The sequence below is a fragment of the Callorhinus ursinus genome, unplaced genomic scaffold, assembly GCF_003265705.2.
Source record: "Callorhinus ursinus isolate GAN/ISIS: 27379988/994484 unplaced genomic scaffold, GSC_fseal_2.0 scaffold8, whole genome shotgun sequence".
Lineage (NCBI taxonomy): Eukaryota > Metazoa > Chordata > Mammalia > Carnivora > Otariidae > Callorhinus > Callorhinus ursinus.
Genome location: NW_027397070.1, coordinates 28,735,148 through 28,754,979, shown reverse-complemented (window position 1 = coordinate 28,754,979; position 19,832 = coordinate 28,735,148). Strand labels below are relative to the sequence as shown.

General features: G+C 48.2%; 1 protein-coding gene across 4 annotated transcripts; it reads left to right on the top strand.

Moving 5' to 3' along the window:
• Positions 1-918: 918 nt before the first annotated feature.
• Positions 919-8,002, top strand: BMP4 (bone morphogenetic protein 4). Of its 4 annotated transcripts, none has more exons than XM_025870025.2 (4): positions 919-1,214; positions 4,289-4,413; positions 5,528-5,907; positions 6,893-8,002. In XM_025870025.2, the coding sequence occupies exons 3-4, from the start codon at positions 5,535-5,537 to the stop codon at positions 7,747-7,749; spliced, it is 1,230 nt and encodes a 409-aa protein (XP_025725810.1). In that variant the 5' UTR covers positions 919-1,214; positions 4,289-4,413; positions 5,528-5,534; the 3' UTR covers positions 7,750-8,002. The 4 variants fall into 4 exon arrangements, with proteins under 4 accessions (XP_025725810.1, XP_073751338.1, XP_073751339.1 ...); XM_073895237.1 differs by having other exon boundaries at positions 930-1,008; positions 5,581-5,907; XM_073895238.1 differs by lacking the exon at positions 919-1,214 and adding an exon at positions 1,359-1,444 and having other exon boundaries at positions 5,581-5,907.
• The last annotated feature ends 11,830 nt before the right edge of the window (positions 8,003-19,832 follow it).

The following is a 19,832-nucleotide window of genomic DNA, read 5'->3' as shown; positions in this document are numbered from 1 at the left end:
TTCTCACCCCTTTCTTCCTTTAAAAACAGAACAAAGGGTGTCTTTTCTTGTCTCCCTATGGCCAAAACATTGTTGCTTTAGTGGTTGGTTACCTCCTCAGAAGGTCAGTTTGCTGAGTTTAAGTACTCCCAAATAAACAACAATAGCAACAAAAATGATCTCTGTGGTGGTTCTTAAGAAGGTTTCTGAGTTATAATAAGCAGGCAGGCTTTCCTAACTGTAAGAACATGGCCCCAGCCTGTCTCCATGCCACCTCTGTCCTCAAAAGTGTTAGGCCTGGGGTGGGAGGGGGGCCATCTTCCTGAGGGTCATCGCCAAGGCTTTCCACAAGAAACACTGAAAACAATGTTTTGGAAGGAAAGTCACCTTTCAATAGCCAAAGAGGTACCTCTTAGAGCACACAGTTCTGCGTACAGCCTGTTTCTCACTGTTTGGAAATCCTTTAACAGTTTATGGAAGGCCACTCTTTAAAGCAATCCAACAGCTCCTTTTTCCATAACCTGATTTTAGAGGTGTTTCATTATCTCTAATTACTCGGGGTAAATGGTGATTACTCAGTGTTTTAATCATCAGTTTGGGCAGCAGTTACTCTAAACTCGGGGAAGCCCAGACTCCCATGGGTATTTTTGGAAGGTAAGGCGACTAGTCGGTGCATGCTTTCTAGTACCTCTGCACGTGGTCCCCAGGTGAGCCCCGGCCGCTTCCCGGAGCTGGAGGCAGCATGGTCCCGGCCCGGGCAGCAGCTGCGGACTCAGGCGCAGCCCGGGCTTCCGGGACCCGGGCCTGCGACGCGAGGCCCGGCGGCTGGAGGGGAGGATGTGGGCGGGGCTCCCATCCCAGAAAGGGAGGCGAGCGCGGGCGGAGGGAAGAAGGGAGGGGCTGCCGGGGACGAGGAGGAGGAAGGAAAGAAAGAAAGAGAGCGAGGGAAAGAGGGGGGAAGGAGAAGATGCACGAGGGCAGAGGAGGAGGGAGGGAGGGAAGGAGAGCGGAGCCCTGCCCGGAAGCTAGGTGAGTGTGGCATCGGAGCGGAGGGACGGGAGCCTGAGACGCTGCGGCTGCTCGGGGCTGAGTATCTCGCCTCTCTGATGGGATTCCCGTCCGCGCCGTCTCGAGCCTGCAGCGCCCCAGTCCTCGGCCCTTGCCCAGGTTCACTGCAGCCGTTCAGAGGTCCCCAGGAGCTGCTGCTGGCGAGCCCGCTACTGCAGGGACCTATGGTGAGCAAGGCTACCTGGCGAGGGGTGCCGGGCAGAGGGGGCCGGGGAGCATCCCTGGGGGGAACAGCAGGGGTGCTCAGCCTTTGACCACAGCTAAAGGTGGCCTATTTTTTCTCCAACGGTGGTGCTAGAGGTAGGGATGCTGGCGCTGAAGGACACTTCCACATCTGCTACCGCCTCTACCCAGGCCACTTTCTCCGTCCGGCGGCCCCGGGCGATTGCCACCTTTGGTAGGTTCGGGGCAGAAGAGATGGGAAGAAGAGGAGCCCTTAGTTGGGGGTGGCTGGGAAAGACTGCGAGGTCTTCAGCAGAACGCGTTGCGGGGGCACTGGCGTACGCGATCCCCGGACAGGAGGGCCGGGAGAGAAAGGAGTGTCGGCTCCGAGGTCCGGACAGCGTGAGGGGGCCGAGGGACAGCGAGGTGGAGGAAAGAACACCTAACCAGGGCTGGTTCTGCCGCCGGGAGCGCGGTCCTGCTGCCTCCGGAGCCTGCGCGCCGCCCGAGGGGAGTGTCACCCGACCCGGCCCCCAGCCCGCCGGAGCCCCTGAGAGCACGCGAACTGAGGCTGCACGACGCGCCTTATCCACAAGCTGTTTTCATGAACTTGCAGCATCCAAGGAGCCTCTCCCCTATCATTTTCCTGGTGTAGGGTCTGTAGGGACGATGGTTGGGATGCCTGGCGCCCGGGCACGCGTCTTCCTGCGGTGTCGTGGCCCATGGGGAGTCGCTGGCGAGACGCACTGCGGACCGACGCTCATACTGGTCCTCCCAGCGCAGAGCCGACCAGCAAGTGTCCCGGGATTCCCGGGTCCCTGCGGACCCCTCCTCGCGGGAGCTGGGCCCGAGGCCTCAAACGCTTCCTGGGCACCGCTTAGGTGGATGGACTGTGAGGATCGCAGTGTGTGGGCTGAAAGCTTTGTGAGACGTTAAAACCCCCCAAAACATAGACTTGGTAAACTGAGGCCACCTCTGGGCAAACTTCGGCGTCGGGAGAAGACTCTGGTGGAGAAGTAAAGGACAAGCGCCCCGAGTTGCATCCCTGCCATCCCCTCCCCCCCAAGAAAAAGTTCTGCAGACGAACGTCCTTTTGGGCTTTTGTCTTTTTTAATTAAAGAAAAAAATGGGGGGGGGAATTGCGTGTTTAGAGATGAATCCTACGGAATCCGAAATTGAAACACAACGCGCTCTCCGTCCAGCCTCCGGGTTTTAGCGCCGCGCGCTCCCGCCGCCGCCCGGGGAGATTCCTAGGGGCAGAGGGTAGTCCGGGGATCCCGGGCACCCGCCCCTTCCACGGGCCCTTCGCCCCGCGGGGACTGGCTCTTCTCTGTCTGCTTTTGCCGTTTCTACAGCTCCTCCCATGGGGCATTTTTAGGGTTCCAGGCGTCTGAAAAAAGCCCCTCTTCGCTCTCCCAGCCTTTTCGCAGTCCTTGCCAGCGGTGGCGCGGGAGCGGGAAAACCGTAGAGCCGCTCAAGAAACGGCGCGGCTGTCCGGCGGCGCCGACCGTCGCGCAGGGGCGCCCGCGGCCTCCACACCCCGGCCGGCGGTGTGGGGCGGCGCCGGGCAGCCGGGGCTCGCCGGGAGGGCTAAGCGCTTGATTCTTTACTCTCCCTCAAACGCTTCCCGCGAGTGCCCTCAAGAAGAAAACCAAGTTTGTGAGGGAGAGAGGCGGGCAACCTGAGCCCTCGATCTCTGAAGCGACCCGAGGCTGGAACTTGAAAGAGCCTCAAGGAAGGGAGGGCGGGTGCAGTGGCCTTGGGAGCGGGAGTCTGGGGTTCGGGACCCCGGGGCGGGCTGGGGCCTAGGCAGAATCGCGCGGGGCAGGTTTTTGAAAAGGCCCCCGTGCAGAACCACCCATGCACGTAGCATCTTCCGTTAGAGTAAGGACATCCCGGTAATTCCTTGAGCTGTGGGTTGGTTAAGATTCTTGAAGGAATATCTGCTGCAACTCTGCAGCTGGTGCAAAGGAGGAAGGGGGTGGGGGAAGGAAGTGGCGGGGGTAGGAGTGGTGGTTTCAAAAATAAGACAATCTGGAGAAAGAGAGGGAGAGACGCAGACACAGAGGTCGAGCGCAGGCCGAAAGCTGTTCACGGTTTTCTCGACTCCTGGGAACGCGGTTGGGATTTCCTTTCTGCGCCGGGTCGGGAGTTGTAAAACCTCAGCGACATTAAGACCCGAAACTTGGGGTGCGCCCTTTCCGCAGCGACGTCTCCTTTTGAGTCCGCCCCTCCGTCTTGAATGGCTCGAGGACCGCTTTCTTTAGGGATTTGCTTTGCTCGGAGTGGACCCCGCGGCCGACGCGGTGCGGATTCTCTCCGAAATGGAAGCGCAGAAAATAGCCCAGCGGCCGCTCCCTCCCCACTTTCCCACACCGATCTCCGCCTAACACCTCCCCCTCCGGCCCGGTGCGTGACAGGGGCGGCAGCTTTTGGCTAGGAGCTCGAGCGCCAGCCCGGCTTGTCTGAGCACTCGCAGGCATTCGCCAAGGGGTGACTGGCTGTCGCTGCGAGCAATATTTGGTCTCGCGGAGACCCCGGGGAGGAAGTGGCGGGGAGCGCGCGCGCGCGCGCGTTTGTCTGTCCCTCAGCGCTTTCCTTTTTAAGTGCCCCTGGGTTGGTGAGGCTTTGAGCTGCTGAGACGCCGCCGTCCCCGCTCCCGGCCCCATTTGAGCCGTGTTCGCGCTGGAGGCGCAGCCCCTACAGTGCGCCCCAGGTCCTCCGGCTTTAGGCCGCTGGCGCGGGGGCCCGGCCCGTGGCACCGAACGTCGCAGGTAGAAGCGAGGACCGCGTCCTCCGCGCACTGCGCCCGGGGACCCGCCGGGGGCTGCGCGGAGCCTGGCGCAGAGCTCCTCCCAGACCGCTGGCGGCTCAGGCGGCCGGCGCGGGGGTTGGACTCTCCTGGAGGGGGCGGGGCCGCGGGGGGAGGGCGCGCGGGCCCTTTCGCCGCCCGCCGCGGGAAGGGCGGGCTCCTCCGTGCGCGGGGCGGGGTTTCTGCGTTCACGTGACTCAGAGGGGCTGGAAGAAAAACAGAGCCAGTCTGCGCCAGAGTCTCATTATATTCAAATATTCATTTTAGGAGCCATTCCGTAGTGCCATCCAGAGCAACGCACTGCCGCAGCTCCTCTGAGCCTTTCCAGCAAGTTTGTTCAAGATTGGCTGTCAAGAATCATGGACTGTTATTATATGCCTTGTTTTCTGTCAGTGAGTAGACACCTCTTCCTTCCCCCCTCCTGGGATTTCACTCTGCCCTCCCCACCCCTGCTCGCCTTGTGTCCCTCCCGTCGGACCTTTTTTTCCAGAGTTCACACTCCGCTTTCTGGCAGCGCTGTCGCTTTCTTCTTGGCCGGGCAGCCGCGGAGCCGTGGAGCTCTGAGCGTACCGGTTTTGTTTAAAGTTCTGCTTGCTCCCACTCGCACTCTCAGATCGTGTGCCTTGCAAGAAAGGGGAGCAAGAGGGGGCTAAAGAGATGAAAGGTCTGCAGCCTGGGGTTGTACTTTCTGGGCAACCACACACACATACACACACACACTTAACTGGGAGAGCGCAGGGCCCCTTTGCTTGTTCCCAGCTGCTTGTCAAAACTCAGGTCTCTCTCGGAACCATCCCCACCCCCCCTCCACCCCCACCCCCACCCCCCCACCCCCCCTCCCCGCTTTCCTGGGAGTGAGTGAGCGGGCGCGATCAGATGCTTTTTGCTGGGCATTTCAAACTCATCAGCCACAGTAAAATAAACCGTCAAGCCACTCACTCGGTCAGCTCCCAGACCACGTTCTCGGTCTCAGCCTCTGGACCTCGCCGCCCTGTGTCTTCGCCCACCCTCCTGCTCCGAACCAGCTGGAAGTTGTGGAAGTTGGGCTCCGAGGGCGGAGGAAGAAGGAGGGTGGAGGAAGAGGGAGAGAGGCTGAAGGTCTGAAGTGGAGTGCGATGGCATTTTAGTTCTCCCTCCCCCACCCTTTTTTACCCCCTCAATGTTAACTGTTTATCCTTGAAGAAACCAAGCTGAGATCATGGCTCAGATAGCAGTTGGGACAAAAAAAGATTAACAGGATGGAGGCTATCTGATTTGAGGTTATTTGACTGTAAACAAGTTAGACCAAGTAATTACAGGGCAATTCCTACTTTCAGGCCGTGCATGGCTGCAGCTGGTGCTGGTGGGGGTGTGTGAGGGAGAAGACCCAAACTTGATCTTTCTGACCTGTTTTACATCTTGACCCTCCATCGCTGGCCTTATATGCATACGCAGAGACATCTCTATTTCTCTCTCGTTATTGGTGTTTATTTATTCTTTAACCTTCCACCTCCTCCCCCTCCCCAGAGACACCATGATTCCTGGTAACCGAATGCTGATGGTCGTTTTATTATGCCAAGTCCTGCTAGGAGGCTCGAGCCATGCTAGTTTGATACCTGAGACGGGGAAGAAAAAAGTCGCCGAGATTCAGGGCCACGCGGGAGGACGCCGCTCAGGGCAGAGCCATGAGCTCCTGCGGGACTTCGAGGCTACACTTCTGCAGATGTTCGGGCTGCGCCGCCGCCCGCAGCCTAGCAAGAGCGCCGTCATCCCAGATTACATGCGGGATCTTTACCGGCTCCAGTCTGGGGAGGAGGAGGAGGAAGAGCAGATCCACAGCATCGGTCTGGAGTATCCTGAGCGCCCCGCCAGTAGGGCCAACACCGTGAGGAGCTTCCACCACGAAGGTCAGTCCCTGCGGAGCGTCCCGGGCCGGGGAGGGCTAGTAGGGCTGGTCGGTGGGGCAGTGGAAGCCCTGGGGGGGGCGGGGGGGAAGAGTTCAGGTTACATCAAAGCCCCAAATCCTGGAGGCCAGGGAGCAGAGCTGCTTACCTCCAAGAGCTGTGGCTGAATTTATTTTTTGGAGACAGAGGGGAGGGGTTGGGGGGAAGGGTAATGACACCACTCAGACGTGGGCTAGCCCCTGCGGTGTGTTTTTGCTATATCAAAGCCTTTTTTGCCAGGTTTTCTGCCCGTTTTTTTCAAAGCACCTACTGAATTTAATATTACAGCTGTGTGTTTGTCAGGTTTATTCAATAGGGGCCTTGTAATCCGATCTGAATGTTTCCTAGCGGATGTTTCTTTTCCAAAGTAAATCTGAGTTATTAATCCACCAGCATCATTACTGTGTTGGAATTTATTTTCCCCTCTGTAACATGATCAACAAGGCATGCTCTGTGTTTCCAAGATCGCTGGGGAAATGTTTAGTAACATACTCGAAAGTTGAAGAAGGAGAGGGTAGTTGTGTGCATGTTTCCTCCTGCCTCTGCTCTGTTGGCCCCCCTTTTTCTTTATAACCACTTGTAAAGAAAACTGTGTACACAAAGCCAAGAGAGCTTTAAAAGGGGAGTCTGATGGTGGTGGAGTAAGGAGTTGACACATGGAAATTATTAGACATATAAAGGAGGTTGGGAGATACTTTCTGTCTTTGGTGCTTGCTGAATGCTCGCTAAGTTTTGCTGGCTTGCTAGCAGCCCATTTATCTGCTCCTTCAAATTAAAAGGTGTGCTTATTTCCTCAAATAGGCTTCCACTACGTAAGCAGAATTCAGCACTCATCACCCAAAGCTTCTTGACCGAAGCTATTTCTTGACTTTACGATTTCTCAAAAAAGTTAATGTGCTTTTATTTTTTTTTCTTTTCCTTTTTCTTTTTCCTCCTCGACTGTGCCTAGAACATTTGGAGAACATCCCAGGGACCAGCGAAAACTCTGCTTTTCGTTTCCTCTTTAACCTCAGCAGCATCCCAGAGAACGAGGTGATCTCCTCTGCAGAGCTTCGACTCTTCCGGGAGCAGGTGAACCAGGGCCCTGACTGGGAGCAGGGCTTCCACCGAATAAACATTTATGAGGTTATGAAGCCCCTGGCAGAAGTGGAGCCTGGGCACCTCATCACACGACTACTGGACACGAGACTGGTCCACCACAATGTGACACGGTGGGAAACTTTTGATGTGAGCCCTGCGGTCCTTCGTTGGACCCGGGAGAAGCAGCCAAACTACGGGCTGGCCATCGAGGTGACTCACCTCCATCAGACACGGACCCACCAGGGCCAGCATGTCAGGATTAGCCGATCGTTACCTCAAGGGAGTGGGGATTGGGCCCAGCTCCGGCCCCTCCTGGTCACTTTTGGCCATGATGGCCGTGGACATGCCTTGACCCGACGTCAGAGGGCCAAGCGGAGCCCCAAGCATCACCCGCAGCGGGCCCGGAAGAAGAATAAGAACTGCCGGCGCCACTCACTTTATGTGGACTTCAGCGATGTAGGCTGGAATGACTGGATTGTGGCCCCACCAGGCTACCAGGCCTTCTACTGCCATGGGGACTGTCCCTTTCCACTGGCTGACCACCTCAACTCAACCAATCATGCCATCGTGCAGACCCTGGTCAACTCCGTCAACTCCAGTATCCCCAAAGCCTGTTGTGTTCCTACCGAACTGAGTGCCATCTCCATGCTGTACCTGGATGAGTATGACAAGGTGGTACTGAAAAATTATCAGGAGATGGTAGTAGAGGGATGTGGGTGTCGCTGAGATCAGGCAGTCCTTGGGGACATAACACGTTCCCGTCCACTCACCCACACACTACACAGACTGCTTCCTTATAGCTGGACTTTTATCTTAAAAAAAAAAAAAAAAAAAGGAAAAAAAACCTAAACATTCACCTTGACCTTATTTATGACTTTACGTGCAAATGTTTTGACCATATTGATCATATATTTTGACAAAATATATTTATAACTACATATTAAAAGAAAAAATAAAATGAGTCATTATTTTAAAGGTACACTGTTCCTTTTCTCTTTAATCCTTTTTCCTTCTGCCCCCATCTCTTTTGAATGAGATTTTTTTCCTGTTGAAGGGCTGGGGGCAGGATGGAAGTCAGAGGGTGGTAACTGGAGGTGGTTAAGTTGGAGGGACAGGAAGTAAACTGATGGTAGAGAGATGGTAATTGCCAGGATGAATTGTTTTCCATTTCTATTTAATGTTAACAAGGACGCAGTATCCTCTCCCATCTGGATGACACATGCCTTGGAGAAACAGTGAGATGAAAGGAGGAGGCCAGATTAAAGACTCAGTTTGGGGCTCCTTGTACATCTTCTGTTTTTGCTCACCTGTTAGAGGTGCGTCCCAGCTGAGGGTGATTGATAGAGTCTCAACTCTAGGGAATAACTCCCATCACAGCTTTTATGATACCCTAGGGTGTCTCCAGTCATGATAGGCACCAGTGTTGTATTTTCAAACCAAAACTGATTTGCACGTGTTTGTGTGTTTGTGTGTATGTGTACAGGATTTGGGGGTGGTGGTGAAGTGGCTTTTATTCAATAGAACAAATAATGTGCCTTACCTTTGAAAAGTTTGGTGACCATATTTTAATATGCCACATGGTGGAATTCTCCAGTGTTTTTTGACTTTTTCCCCTTGTCTCCTATTCCCCACATGAAGGCCTTCATGGAGTTCGAAATTCTAACAGTTTGGGCTGGATGGCAAGGGGATCAGAAACTGAAGGGTCAAAATTTCTAAGGAGGCACTGTGAAAACATTGTGTCCTTTATGCAATCTCAAGTCAAATGCCAGCTCCCCTTCTCTAGAGCTGGGCAGAAAGTGAGATACCTAGTGGATGTGCTATTCTGAGCCAGGGTTTCTTCCAGGAAAAAGCCCAATTTTTGGCCAAGAAGGAAAATGCTACTATGTTGAGTATCCCTCAGTTAGGGGCTTGCCATTAAGGCAGAGAACTGGCTCTCTAGAATGACATGTATCTTAAAGCTAAGAGGACCGGAGGAAGAGACCTTTGCTTTTTCTTACTTGCCACCAGCAACTAAATTAAGCCTTGGCGTTTTGGCCTGCTTAGGTTCATTTCTTATGTGTGTACTTTTTCCTGCATAGGCTTGGGTAGGTTTGGGGCAAAAGCTTTGTCTTTATATATAGTCTGTGTGAGGTGGGCTGATAGGAGTCCGTTTCTCCCTCATGAAGGTGGAGGTACCAGTGGTGGTGGGTGGGGGTGTGTGTGTGTGTGTGTGCACCCCCTGCATTCATGTACACAACTCTTCCATGTGCTCTTGGGGGTTCGGGTGAGGCAGGATTCATTTTTGTTTTTAATTACTAAAGTCCTACAATCCTCCAAAAGGAGCAGCTTAGTGGAAACCAATAAAAATAGAAGTAGAGCGGTTGCCAAAGCCCCAGCTCCCCGGAGAGCGCAGGTGGAGAGAGGAGATCAGAGCCCCAGGCAAAGGCAGCAAGACTCCACAGTTCCTCCAAAACTCCCCGCAAGAGGGATACTGCTCCCCCTCTTCAAGCCCCCCAGGTCGCTGCCCCTTTGATTAATGGTATGGAGGTCGAATAAATCATTTAGGAGAAGCCCATTATGGGTTCCCCTCAGGCGGCCTCGATTTGTTTTGCCCGATTTCCAGCAACTTTCCGAAATGTCCGTATTATTGGAAAGGAACCCACAGATCTCTAGCGCTTGGACAAATTATCAGAGGGCGAATCCGGAGCCTGGTGGTTGCCGGGCTCAGGTCACTTTCTAGCAACCACCCTGCCCCCCACCCCCCCCCCCCCTTCTACTGGCTTATTTTCAGGAATGGATAATGTTGTTTATTTGTTCAGCCAAATATTTGGTCTGGGGAATTTACCGTGAAATTCTGTGAATTGCATATACCTAGTTAACAAAATAGTCCTAATGCCACAAATGCTAGCATGAAAAACGAGCTACGGCCAGCTTTAACTCTTTAAATTCTGTTTGAAGGCACAGTCCTGAGGCCCGGGGGCATAAGGACTCCCAAATGTGTGTTGAATGTGTGTGGGGATGATTTAATTTAGGCTTCAGTGTTACATTTTTGGGAGTACTTTATGGAAGTTGTAGACTGATACTCGACATCGCTTTTGGATCAAGCCTGCCACTCCGCCCCCCCCCCCCCCCCGTTTCCCTTTCCCAGAGAAATGTTCCCTTCACTTGAAGAAAGATGGGGAGGGAGAATCGCTCTTGAGGAGTTCAGCAAAGTCGTAACCACATTAGAAGAGCTGCTGGGTCGATCCCTACCCAACCTTTAAACTGGAACCGGCTTCCTAGGAGCTTAAGAAAAAAGAGGGGAAGGGAGTAGGGGCCCGGAACACATCACACATTCCCCGGCTTTCGTTGCATAAGGCGCTCAGAACCTGCCAGGTGACCTGCTGACTTTGTTTTCTGTCTTGACCGTGCTTCATTCCACCACCCCCTTGCCGCCGGGCAGCACCACACTGAGAGGACTCTGGGCAGCCGCGGCGCTGGCAGACCCCAATAATCACCCGGCCTTGGACGCACGTCAAGATCCGGCCCGACAGGCCCCGCCCTGCGCCTGCTCCCGGAGCTCCCCCGGCCGCCGGCGGCGGCGGCGGCGGCGGCGGCGGCGGCGGCGGCGGCGGCGCCAGGGGGCGTCCTCCCCGCCGGGGACTAGACTGTGAGCCCGGCGGCCGCGCGGGACACGCTCGGCGGGCTGGCTCCTCCGCAGCCTCCTCCTATGCCGACTGCGGATTTCAGGTTCCCCCCGCCCTCCCCGCCCCCCCGCCACCCGAGCTGACCACCCGTCCGGCTCGTCCGCACTCTGGGCCCCGGGGCTCAGGTGAAACTCTCTGCAACGACAGATGGATCTGATTAGTGCGCGCGGGTCCTAAGGGCGGGTCCTCGGCACATTTAACGTGAAATGGGGTCAAGCGGCCGTGCAGAGCGGTGGAGTCTGGGGAAAAAGCTCACCCGGGTGGAAGGGTGGAGGGGCGTAAGAAGGGTCGAGATCTTTAGGCGTTGTCTGTGGGGGGCGGAAAGCAGACATGAGGGAGCAGCGAGGCTCTGCTTGCACAGAGCTCATAGTGGGTCTGCATCTTGGAGTGACAAACTGGGAGCGCGGGTGAGTGGAGAACAGACCCACTGACCGAGGGTCGGACATCAGGTCCCACTAGCTGCCCTCCCAGCCTCCTCGGGATGCACAGGGCCCTGGGGTCCGGCTGAATTGCCTCCATTACTCCCCATTGCAGTGAAGGAGAACAGAAGAGGCCAAGGGTGTGCAAGAATGGGTTGACCGATTTCTTTCAGAAATGAGATGCCAAGCCCATAATACTTGACAGCACCTCAGCTGACCTCCTCTGGGCCTTTGGGCCTCCCAGAGACGCACAGTGCCCATACCTTCACCCACGCCCCCAAAGGCCAGAGCTCAAAATGGTGACCCCTAAGATGAATCAAGGAAAATAAAACTTGAGGCGCAAGTCTCCAAACTCTTTGTGCTCCGTGATACTTTTGCTTCAAGACCCAGCAAATTGTATAAAATGTACACGCATTCTCTTTTTTTAAATGAAAAGAATACTACAAAAGCTACGCTGGTGACCTTACATTACCTGAGAAATCAGAAAGTTATTAGTATGCCCTGGAGGAATTTAGGATAACTGGGGGACTGCCAAAGTAGAATTGATGCAGAATTATTCAGGCACATTATCTGAGATAGACTAGCACCATTCTGAAAACTGGAAATACATTCAGAGTGGTTACAAATGTGGCCCCAGTGGCCCCATTTCCCCATGTTTTCAACATTTGGTGGCAGAATAAATACACGATTCAAAACTGCAGTGATTGCCCATGAAGCAAAGTGGCTGGTTTTAGGAAAAATCGTCAATTGCTCTAATATTTTTAAAAAAGTGGAAAATTTGAAAAATAAATAAAACTCAAGGTATGCAACATTTAGTTAAGCCTAGGAAAGGAAATCAGAGTATCTGCTCACTGAGGAAGCCACTTGAAATTAGAATTCATAAGTCACTTTACCTGAGGTATCAACTGAATCAAGTTCCAACTGTCTCTGTTTTTTCTCTCTTCAAAATAGTCTCTAAGAACCCTGAGTGAAAATATAAATGCTGTTATGTTGTTCAGAACTATTCAGAAAATATAATACTATAGGATTCATTACTACAGAAATATTTACTTCAAAAATGTGAAATTTGAGGAACAGAAGACAAGATGGAACAATAATTTGCTGAGTTTTGTTACTAATGAGAATTTCTTAAGCCCGGATTTCAGTTGGTTTTGCCACAGTTTCTGAAGAAAAGATCTCATTGATCTCTCTTGACCTTTTATAACTTGGTTTCTAATGGAAATATTTAAAAATGACAAGCCGCCCTCCCCCCCATCGTAAGTCCTTGAATCCCCTTTTGCCAGGGTGCAAAGAGATTCTGGTTTTGCATAGTTTCATTGTCAGTACCTCAGCAATATGTTTTTTCAGTTTTATTAACTGAATCCATGGCCAGCAGATAATTTTCCTTAGGATCCACAGCATACTGACTGAGAGTTTAAAATACTGGATTCTATTCTCACTCCTGACATTGTTTCTCTGTCCCTCTGGTACCAGCAACTGACTCCATCCTGTGCATAGTTGCCCATAATTCAGTTGAGAAAATGTATAACTCTGTTCATCTTAAGCTTTATGCTGATTTAATTTTTAATCCTTGTCATTTGTTTTCAAAGCAGTTTTTATTAAGGTAGGACCCAGGGTAAGAGTCCAAAGATAGGCACTTTGGGGGGAGGGGGGAGGGAGAGGAAGAGAGAGGGAAAGAAAATTTCTAATTGAATTCAATTTGGCTTAGACTTACATTGATTATCCTGAAAAATAATATAGTGCTGTTTTTTTAAGGATAACAACAGGTATGGTTAAGGATATATCCAATATCCCTTGAATTTGCCTAGGATTCCAAAGTAGAAAAGGTGTATATTTTGAAAACTGACTCATAAACCCTTTTTAATTGGTCACTGAGAGCTATATAACCCAAAGCATTAACTTCACCTCCAGAAAGTTCAGGCTCAGGTATTCAATGTGCAATTGTAAGATCTCATTCTAGTTGCTTAAATGCAACCATGTCTTTCTTCCTTCTATTGTTTCTAGTCTGTATTTAAATATTTTAAAGAAATTTATAAGAAAGCAAATTTGCTTGGAGCCTCATCATCCAAAAACAACTGTTTATGTTTTTCTGTGTTGTTTTTCAGCTTTTGTTCATATATTTGCATATTTTCATATAGCTTTTATTTTTCCTTCTGTTTTTCTTAATTTCAGAAAATTTAATGACCATAACATATTTAAGATCTCAAATGTATGGTTTATAGACATGGTAATGTGGGTCACCTTCCCTTCTGTGTGAAAGTGAGCTGGGTCCAAAACTGACATAATTATCCTCAGGTAGTTTTAAGTAGCCTGGCTATAATTTCCAAATTTCATTAAGACTTTTACTGATTTCCTTAAGTCTCAAATGTTGTGGTCCCCATACTAAAGAGAATGCTCCTTGGGTTACCTGACTGACATCTAGGGCTCAGACAATTTTATACTGAAGGACTTGTACCCACCTGATTTAGTCATCTGTGGAATATGTGCCTTCTCTGGAGAAAGTCAGTTGTGACCCAGAGAAGGGAAGGCATGCTTAAAAGCTGTCTCATACACTCAGAAGTCATTGGTTGAGCAATTTCCTACTGGCCTCAACGTGTGCCCCTCATTTTCTTGCCCTGACTCACTGCACTGGTTTTCTTGGGAACTGAGGGCTATGGGACAGGGAGGCAGAATTATCTAAATATAGTAATTACCAAATTGAAACCTATTCAGTTAGGTTACTAGGCTCAGAACCGACCTTGACACTTGCAACCTTCAGATTCCAGTTGGTCGGGGTCAAACACAAATGTCGAGTTGCTGAGTGATTTCCACAGGCTTCTTTTGTGTACCTTAACTAGGGCAGACAAAAGATGTTTTTCCAATGGGACTCATTCTTTAGGAGGCCTGACCCTTGAAGGAGCAAACTAATCTCAGGTGATTTTGAGGTTTTAGGGCACTAAGAGAACTTTTAGAGCATGGAGAAGTAATTTGCTCAATGGTACCTTAAAAGAGTTAATTTATCTCCAAAAGGTGAGTTCTTTTACTATCATGAGTCCTTCACTTCCTCTGAGATCAGACTCATAATTTGCATAGCAAAGCATTCCATTTCGTTGGAAAGGAGGGGGTGGGACCGTTAACAAGGAGAGTCGCTTTTCCCACAGTCTTTCACAGCTCAGGAGTGTGCTAAATGGGTTTGATCAACCTTTCCCCTCCTCTAAACTCCAAAAGCTCAGACTCTTTTGCTCATTATCTATCTTGAGATTGAGCAGTTTTTCCGGATGGAAGAGTTGTAGGATTTAGCGTATAGTTGTTGAGAGGACAGGTCTGCTAAGCGTCCTTGTTTGGTTTGGCCACTTAGTGTAGACTTACAGGTGAAACTTCAGGAAAACAAACAGACCCCACTCACATCCCTCCTCCTCTTCTTCACAGACATCGCATTTTATTTTTAATAAAAAACCCAGATGCATCAAGGAGGAGGTGTTTGATAGATTGATGGCACTCTGCTCGGGAATTAGACAAATTTATCTTGATATTATGTTTGTCACTTGGTTACCCTGTTCCTTCTACTCAGTCATACAGGCAGTTAAGTCACAGTCTCTGAGGGCCTACACTAGGTGTAGGTTATTGTTGATTTAGCTGTTCCTTTCGGGTTCTCCAGAAGGAGCTCATAATTTGTTTTAACCAAATATGCCTTACCTTAGAGACCCACCACCATACGTACAGGGGACATTTCAGCATTCTAGAAGATTGAACGCTCTGAGGTTCAAATTCGCATGAGATGTATTGAGGCTTCTTTTAATGTGTCTCCTATTTCCAAATTGGGAGATCAGTCACAGGGATCTGAGGGAAGAAACCAGGCTTTTAACAAGCTCTGTCAATAAGAAGGGGCAATCACAAAAATATAAAAGATTTGCTGCCAGAAGCCAAACTGTGATTTTGAGTTGAAACTATTACATTTTGAGCATTTTGGAGAGAATCTAAATCTTGCCATATCTCCCTAAGATCAATGGCGTTGTATGACAAGTCATGGTGACTTTAAGAACGGTAAACTTAGAGAAAGAGGAAGAGAATGACAAGCAGGACAAAATGATCTGTGGTCTTTTCTGCAGGGTTCTACCCATTGACAGAGTTTATAGGTTTCTCTAACCCTATAGGCTCTGGGGAGGAGAGTGTAACTAGGTGGGGGAGAGTCAGGAAGGGGCTTCTATTTTCCCTAGAATAGGGAATGTGAAAATGTACTCAGGTTGTGCAAACATAACTAAATATAAATACCCAGAATTTTAAGCAGAAATGTACGAGTATCCTAAAATAAACACTGATTTATATAGAATCGATTGCATCCCTGTGTTGTAATGCTGGGGTACTGTTGTTTTTGTTTGTTTCTTAAAAGGTATAGATGGATATGTGAATAGGTAGAAGTCTGGCATCGGTGGGAAAATTATGATGAGCTTGAAAATGCCCCCTAGGTTAACTTAATGCAACACTAAAATCTCCTTGAACATATTGTATGGCACTTGAAAGATATTCAGAAGGGTCAGTGAATGGGGACGAATATTCCCTCAAGTTTTACGGTCATAATAGTAGACTGGCCTTAGCAGATATAAAAATGTTATAAAATGACAATTATAAGAAGCCCTTATTATTAGGTCACCAACAGAAAAAGGAATCAGTGAAATAAGCAGATAGCTCAGAAATAGATTTAAGATATTCTTAGAGCTAGACACCTGACAAATTAGAAGCAATATAGGTGTAGGTACAGGGATTACCAAGAATTGCCACTTGGTTAATTGCATATCCTGCAAAAATGATTTAATAGAGTTGTGTAAATCACACCAATCTTTAGAAACATATTAAACATAATATGTCTAAACATATTAAAGAGTTAATCATGTTTTTAAGTACAGGAAAATTGAATTCCCTATTATCCAACGTAGTAAAGAAACACACATTCAGACTATTTAAGAAATGGAGGGTATCATTAAAAGTAAAGAAACTAGGCTTGATATGCAGAGGTTTTAAAAAAATTTATAACAAAATGTAATACATTTAAAAGGCAAAACAATCCAGTATGACTAGGACAAGTACTTGATGAATATTTACTATAAAATATAAAAATTATGGCTATAATCCAAAGTCCATATGAAGATTTATAGTCAAAGTAACTGTAACTGAACAGACAGTTTAGACCAGAGGTTGGCAAGCTTTTTCTGTAAAAGACTGGAGAGTAAGTGTTTCAGGCTTTGTGGGCCATAGGTCTCTGCTGTTTTTGTACAAAAGCGGCCACAGAGAATAGTAAACAACTGCATGAGGGCAGTGTCCCAATAAAACTTTATTTATGAATGCAGAAATTTGAATTCCATATAATTTTCACATTATAAAATATTCTTTTGATTTTTAAAGACTAAAAATATATTACTGAACTCTACATATGAAAGTAATGATATACTGTATGTTGGCTAATTGAACTTAAATTTAAAAAAAAAAGACTAAAAATATAAAAACTATTCTTAGTTCATGGGCTGTACAGCAAAAGGCAGCAGGCTGGATTTGGCCTGAAGGCAGTAGACTGTCAACCCCTGCATTTAGCCAGTGTTCCCCGAAGAATTTTCCTTGAAAAAAATAGTCTCAAGAGCTTTTTTTATGAAAACAGAATGCCATGACCAAATATACTTGGGAAACCCTGTGAACTATGTTACCCTCTTGGAAATTTACAATGAACGTCCACATTGTAAAACCCTTGAAAAGTCTCACAGGGAGAAACCTGCTTCACTTAAGTCAAGCAGTGATGCTTCAACTTATTTAACCATAAGACGCCCCCCCCCCCCCCCCCCCGCCCCCGGGCTTTGTCCCACAGATCTTCAGCCCTATAAGGCTTTGGCCTGATTGGGGCTTTGCCCATCTCTCTGAGGACACTTCCAGCCTCTTTTCTTCTTGTTAACTAGATGCCAGTCACCCAGGTCTTCTTTCTGTTGTTTAACCACCAAATATGTTCCTTCCTGCCTTGAATGTTCTTCTATCTGCTGTTCCCTCTGTCTAAGAGTTTCTGCCGCAAGATCTTCACAAGGCTGGACTTCTTGTTCAGCTGCCGATTCCAGTGTCTCCTCCGTGAGGCTGTCTCTGACGTGCTATTCTAGAACAGCTCCCTCCTTCCAGCCTGCTCAAGCACAGGATTCAGGCTGTGTTCTTCACCGAAAGTTCTAAGAAATTTTCTCTCTGTGTGTGTATGTGTATGTATCACGTTCTCATTGCAACGAAAGCTCCATGAGAGTAGGAACCTTGCCCCTCTTGTCTTCCTTCGATCATCCTGTCCTTAAATGAAGCATCTGCCACATAAAATACATGCAATATAGTTTTATCTAGAGAGACTGAAAGAGATACAGAAATAGAGAGATGGGGGAGGGGAGAAGGGGGAGAGAAAGTATTTTACAGATCACATTTCACATTTTTGGAAATACTATTTTGTGCAAGAGAAAAACAAACGCTAAATTATCACTTTGAAAAAATGCGCAATGTCACTAGCAGTTACGATGCAAATTAATACCACATAAAGTTTACATTCCAACTCCATTTACTCTAAAGAGTTCATGTAATCACACCCATCAATTGCTGATGTTTCTCTAAATGGATCCATTTTTTTTTTTTTTTTCTGGGGCATCCAAGGAAACTGCAATCAGAACTATAAAATTGTTTATATTCTTTGACACTTGGGGGGACACACTTCATAAATAATCTGTACAGGAAAACAGTATTGTTTTCAATAGGTTGATATCAACACTGCAAAGATTGGAAACAATCTTTCTATGATTGCTAAAAATGACAATAGTGTAAATTACATCAATACTTGGACTTGTTTATTAAGCAATAGTAAATGAGAGGAGCAGAACACAACATATATGCCCTCTGATTACACTGATATAAAATGGGCACCCACCCACTAAACATAGCCAGACAAGAAACTGTAATAAAGCATATTAAGTTTCCGGGGCACCTGGGTGGCTCAGTCGTTAAGCGTCTGCCTTCGGCTCAGGTCATGATCCCAGGGTCCTGGGATGGAGCCCCTCATCGGGCTCCCTGCCCAGGGGGAAGCCTGCTTCTCCCTCTCCCACTCGCCCTGCTTATGTTCCCTCTTCTCACCGTGTCTCTCTCTGTCAAATCAATAAATAAAATCTTAAAAAAAAGGAGCATATTAAATTTCATGTTTGCTGCAGTCTGTTCTCTGTAAAGTTAAAAAGTTGACAGAGAGAGAGAGAGAGAGTGAGAGAGAAGGAGAGAGATTGGAGCTTGTCTGCACTGAGGAGAGAAAACCAGTTCTATACATGCTTTATCTGTGAGGTCCTAGAGAGAAGACTTAAATATCCTGCAGTAAGAGCGGCAAACTTACCGTCTTCAGCCTTGCGAGGTAAGTCTGAGCCTGTGGCCCCAAAGCCATTTCTCAGTTATCTCACTTAGCTGTGCTCTGAGTCCTTTGAGAAGCAGAAGGGTGAAGTATTTGCATTAAATAGGGTACTTGGGCATAAATTACATGGAAGACACTAGTTCCTACCCCTTGAACTTATTAGCTCTGCCCTGTTGGTTTCAATAGTTAACAAACATCTGCTGTTTAAAACTTTCAAGAGCAAAAACTTTCCCAAGTGAAGATTAGCTAAGGAGCAAAAGCTTGGCCCCATATTTACAGGGTTCTCGGGGGTCCCAGTCCAGTAAGGAGTGAATGCCAAAGTGCCCACCTGAGTGCTTTGCAAGACTGTTTGATCTGAGATACGAAGATCCACTTGTGTATACGTGAGCTCTGTGGATGAGCACTGGGCCGAGGAGAACTGTTAGGTAATTATAGCATCCATAGCGTCCGACGCACCACCCAGCTGAGCCTCATAGTTTGCACTGGGAGTGGGCGTCATAACGATAGTGAGAATTAATTAATGCTTATGACAACTTGTCCAAATTCATGGGAGAAAAGCACTATGTAAAAGGCAGTGTGTTAACGAGTTTGGGAAAATGATGCCTTTTTTTTTTTTAAGAGCTGATTGGGTAGAAATGTTGTCATTCTAAAGATTCATTTTAATTTGTTGGCAAGTTTTGGGCAAATTCTTTTCTCTTCATACAAGTCAGGCTTATTTGGAGTATAGTGAATATTTTGACAGCATATGAACTTGAAGAATTAAGATTTGACCTGGCTTCATATACATAAAATATCATCATTTTCATCAATGAATAAATAGAATCAATTGTTCAGTTCATATATGTCATTATGCCACTTCTTTATTGCGTGCAGAGTGCAGAGTAAGCAAATATAGTTTCTGCAAAATACCATACTTTACAATCCAGGAAAAATTTTTACTGAAGTTTAAAGAAACACAGTGGCTGGGCGCCTGGGTGGCTCAGTTGGTTAAGCGACTGCCTTCGGCTCAGGTCATGATCCTGGAGTCCCGGGATAGAGTCCCACATCGGGCTCCCTGCTCGGCAGGGAGCCTGCTTCTCCCTCTGACCTTTCTCTCTCTCTCATTCTCTCTCTCAAATAAATAAATAAAATCTTTAAAAAAAAAAAAAGAAAGAAACACAGTGGCTAACAATGTATATTCATATATAATTTTCTTCTTGGCTTTAAAAAAAAATGAAAGCATGATATAAAAAAATATGTTTGAAGTGCTATCAATTGAAAGTTATCATTTCAGATGATAAATCAGATAGCTGGCTAAATAATTGTTCATGTGCTTTCTTTTTTTTTTTTAAAGATTTTATTTATTTGAGA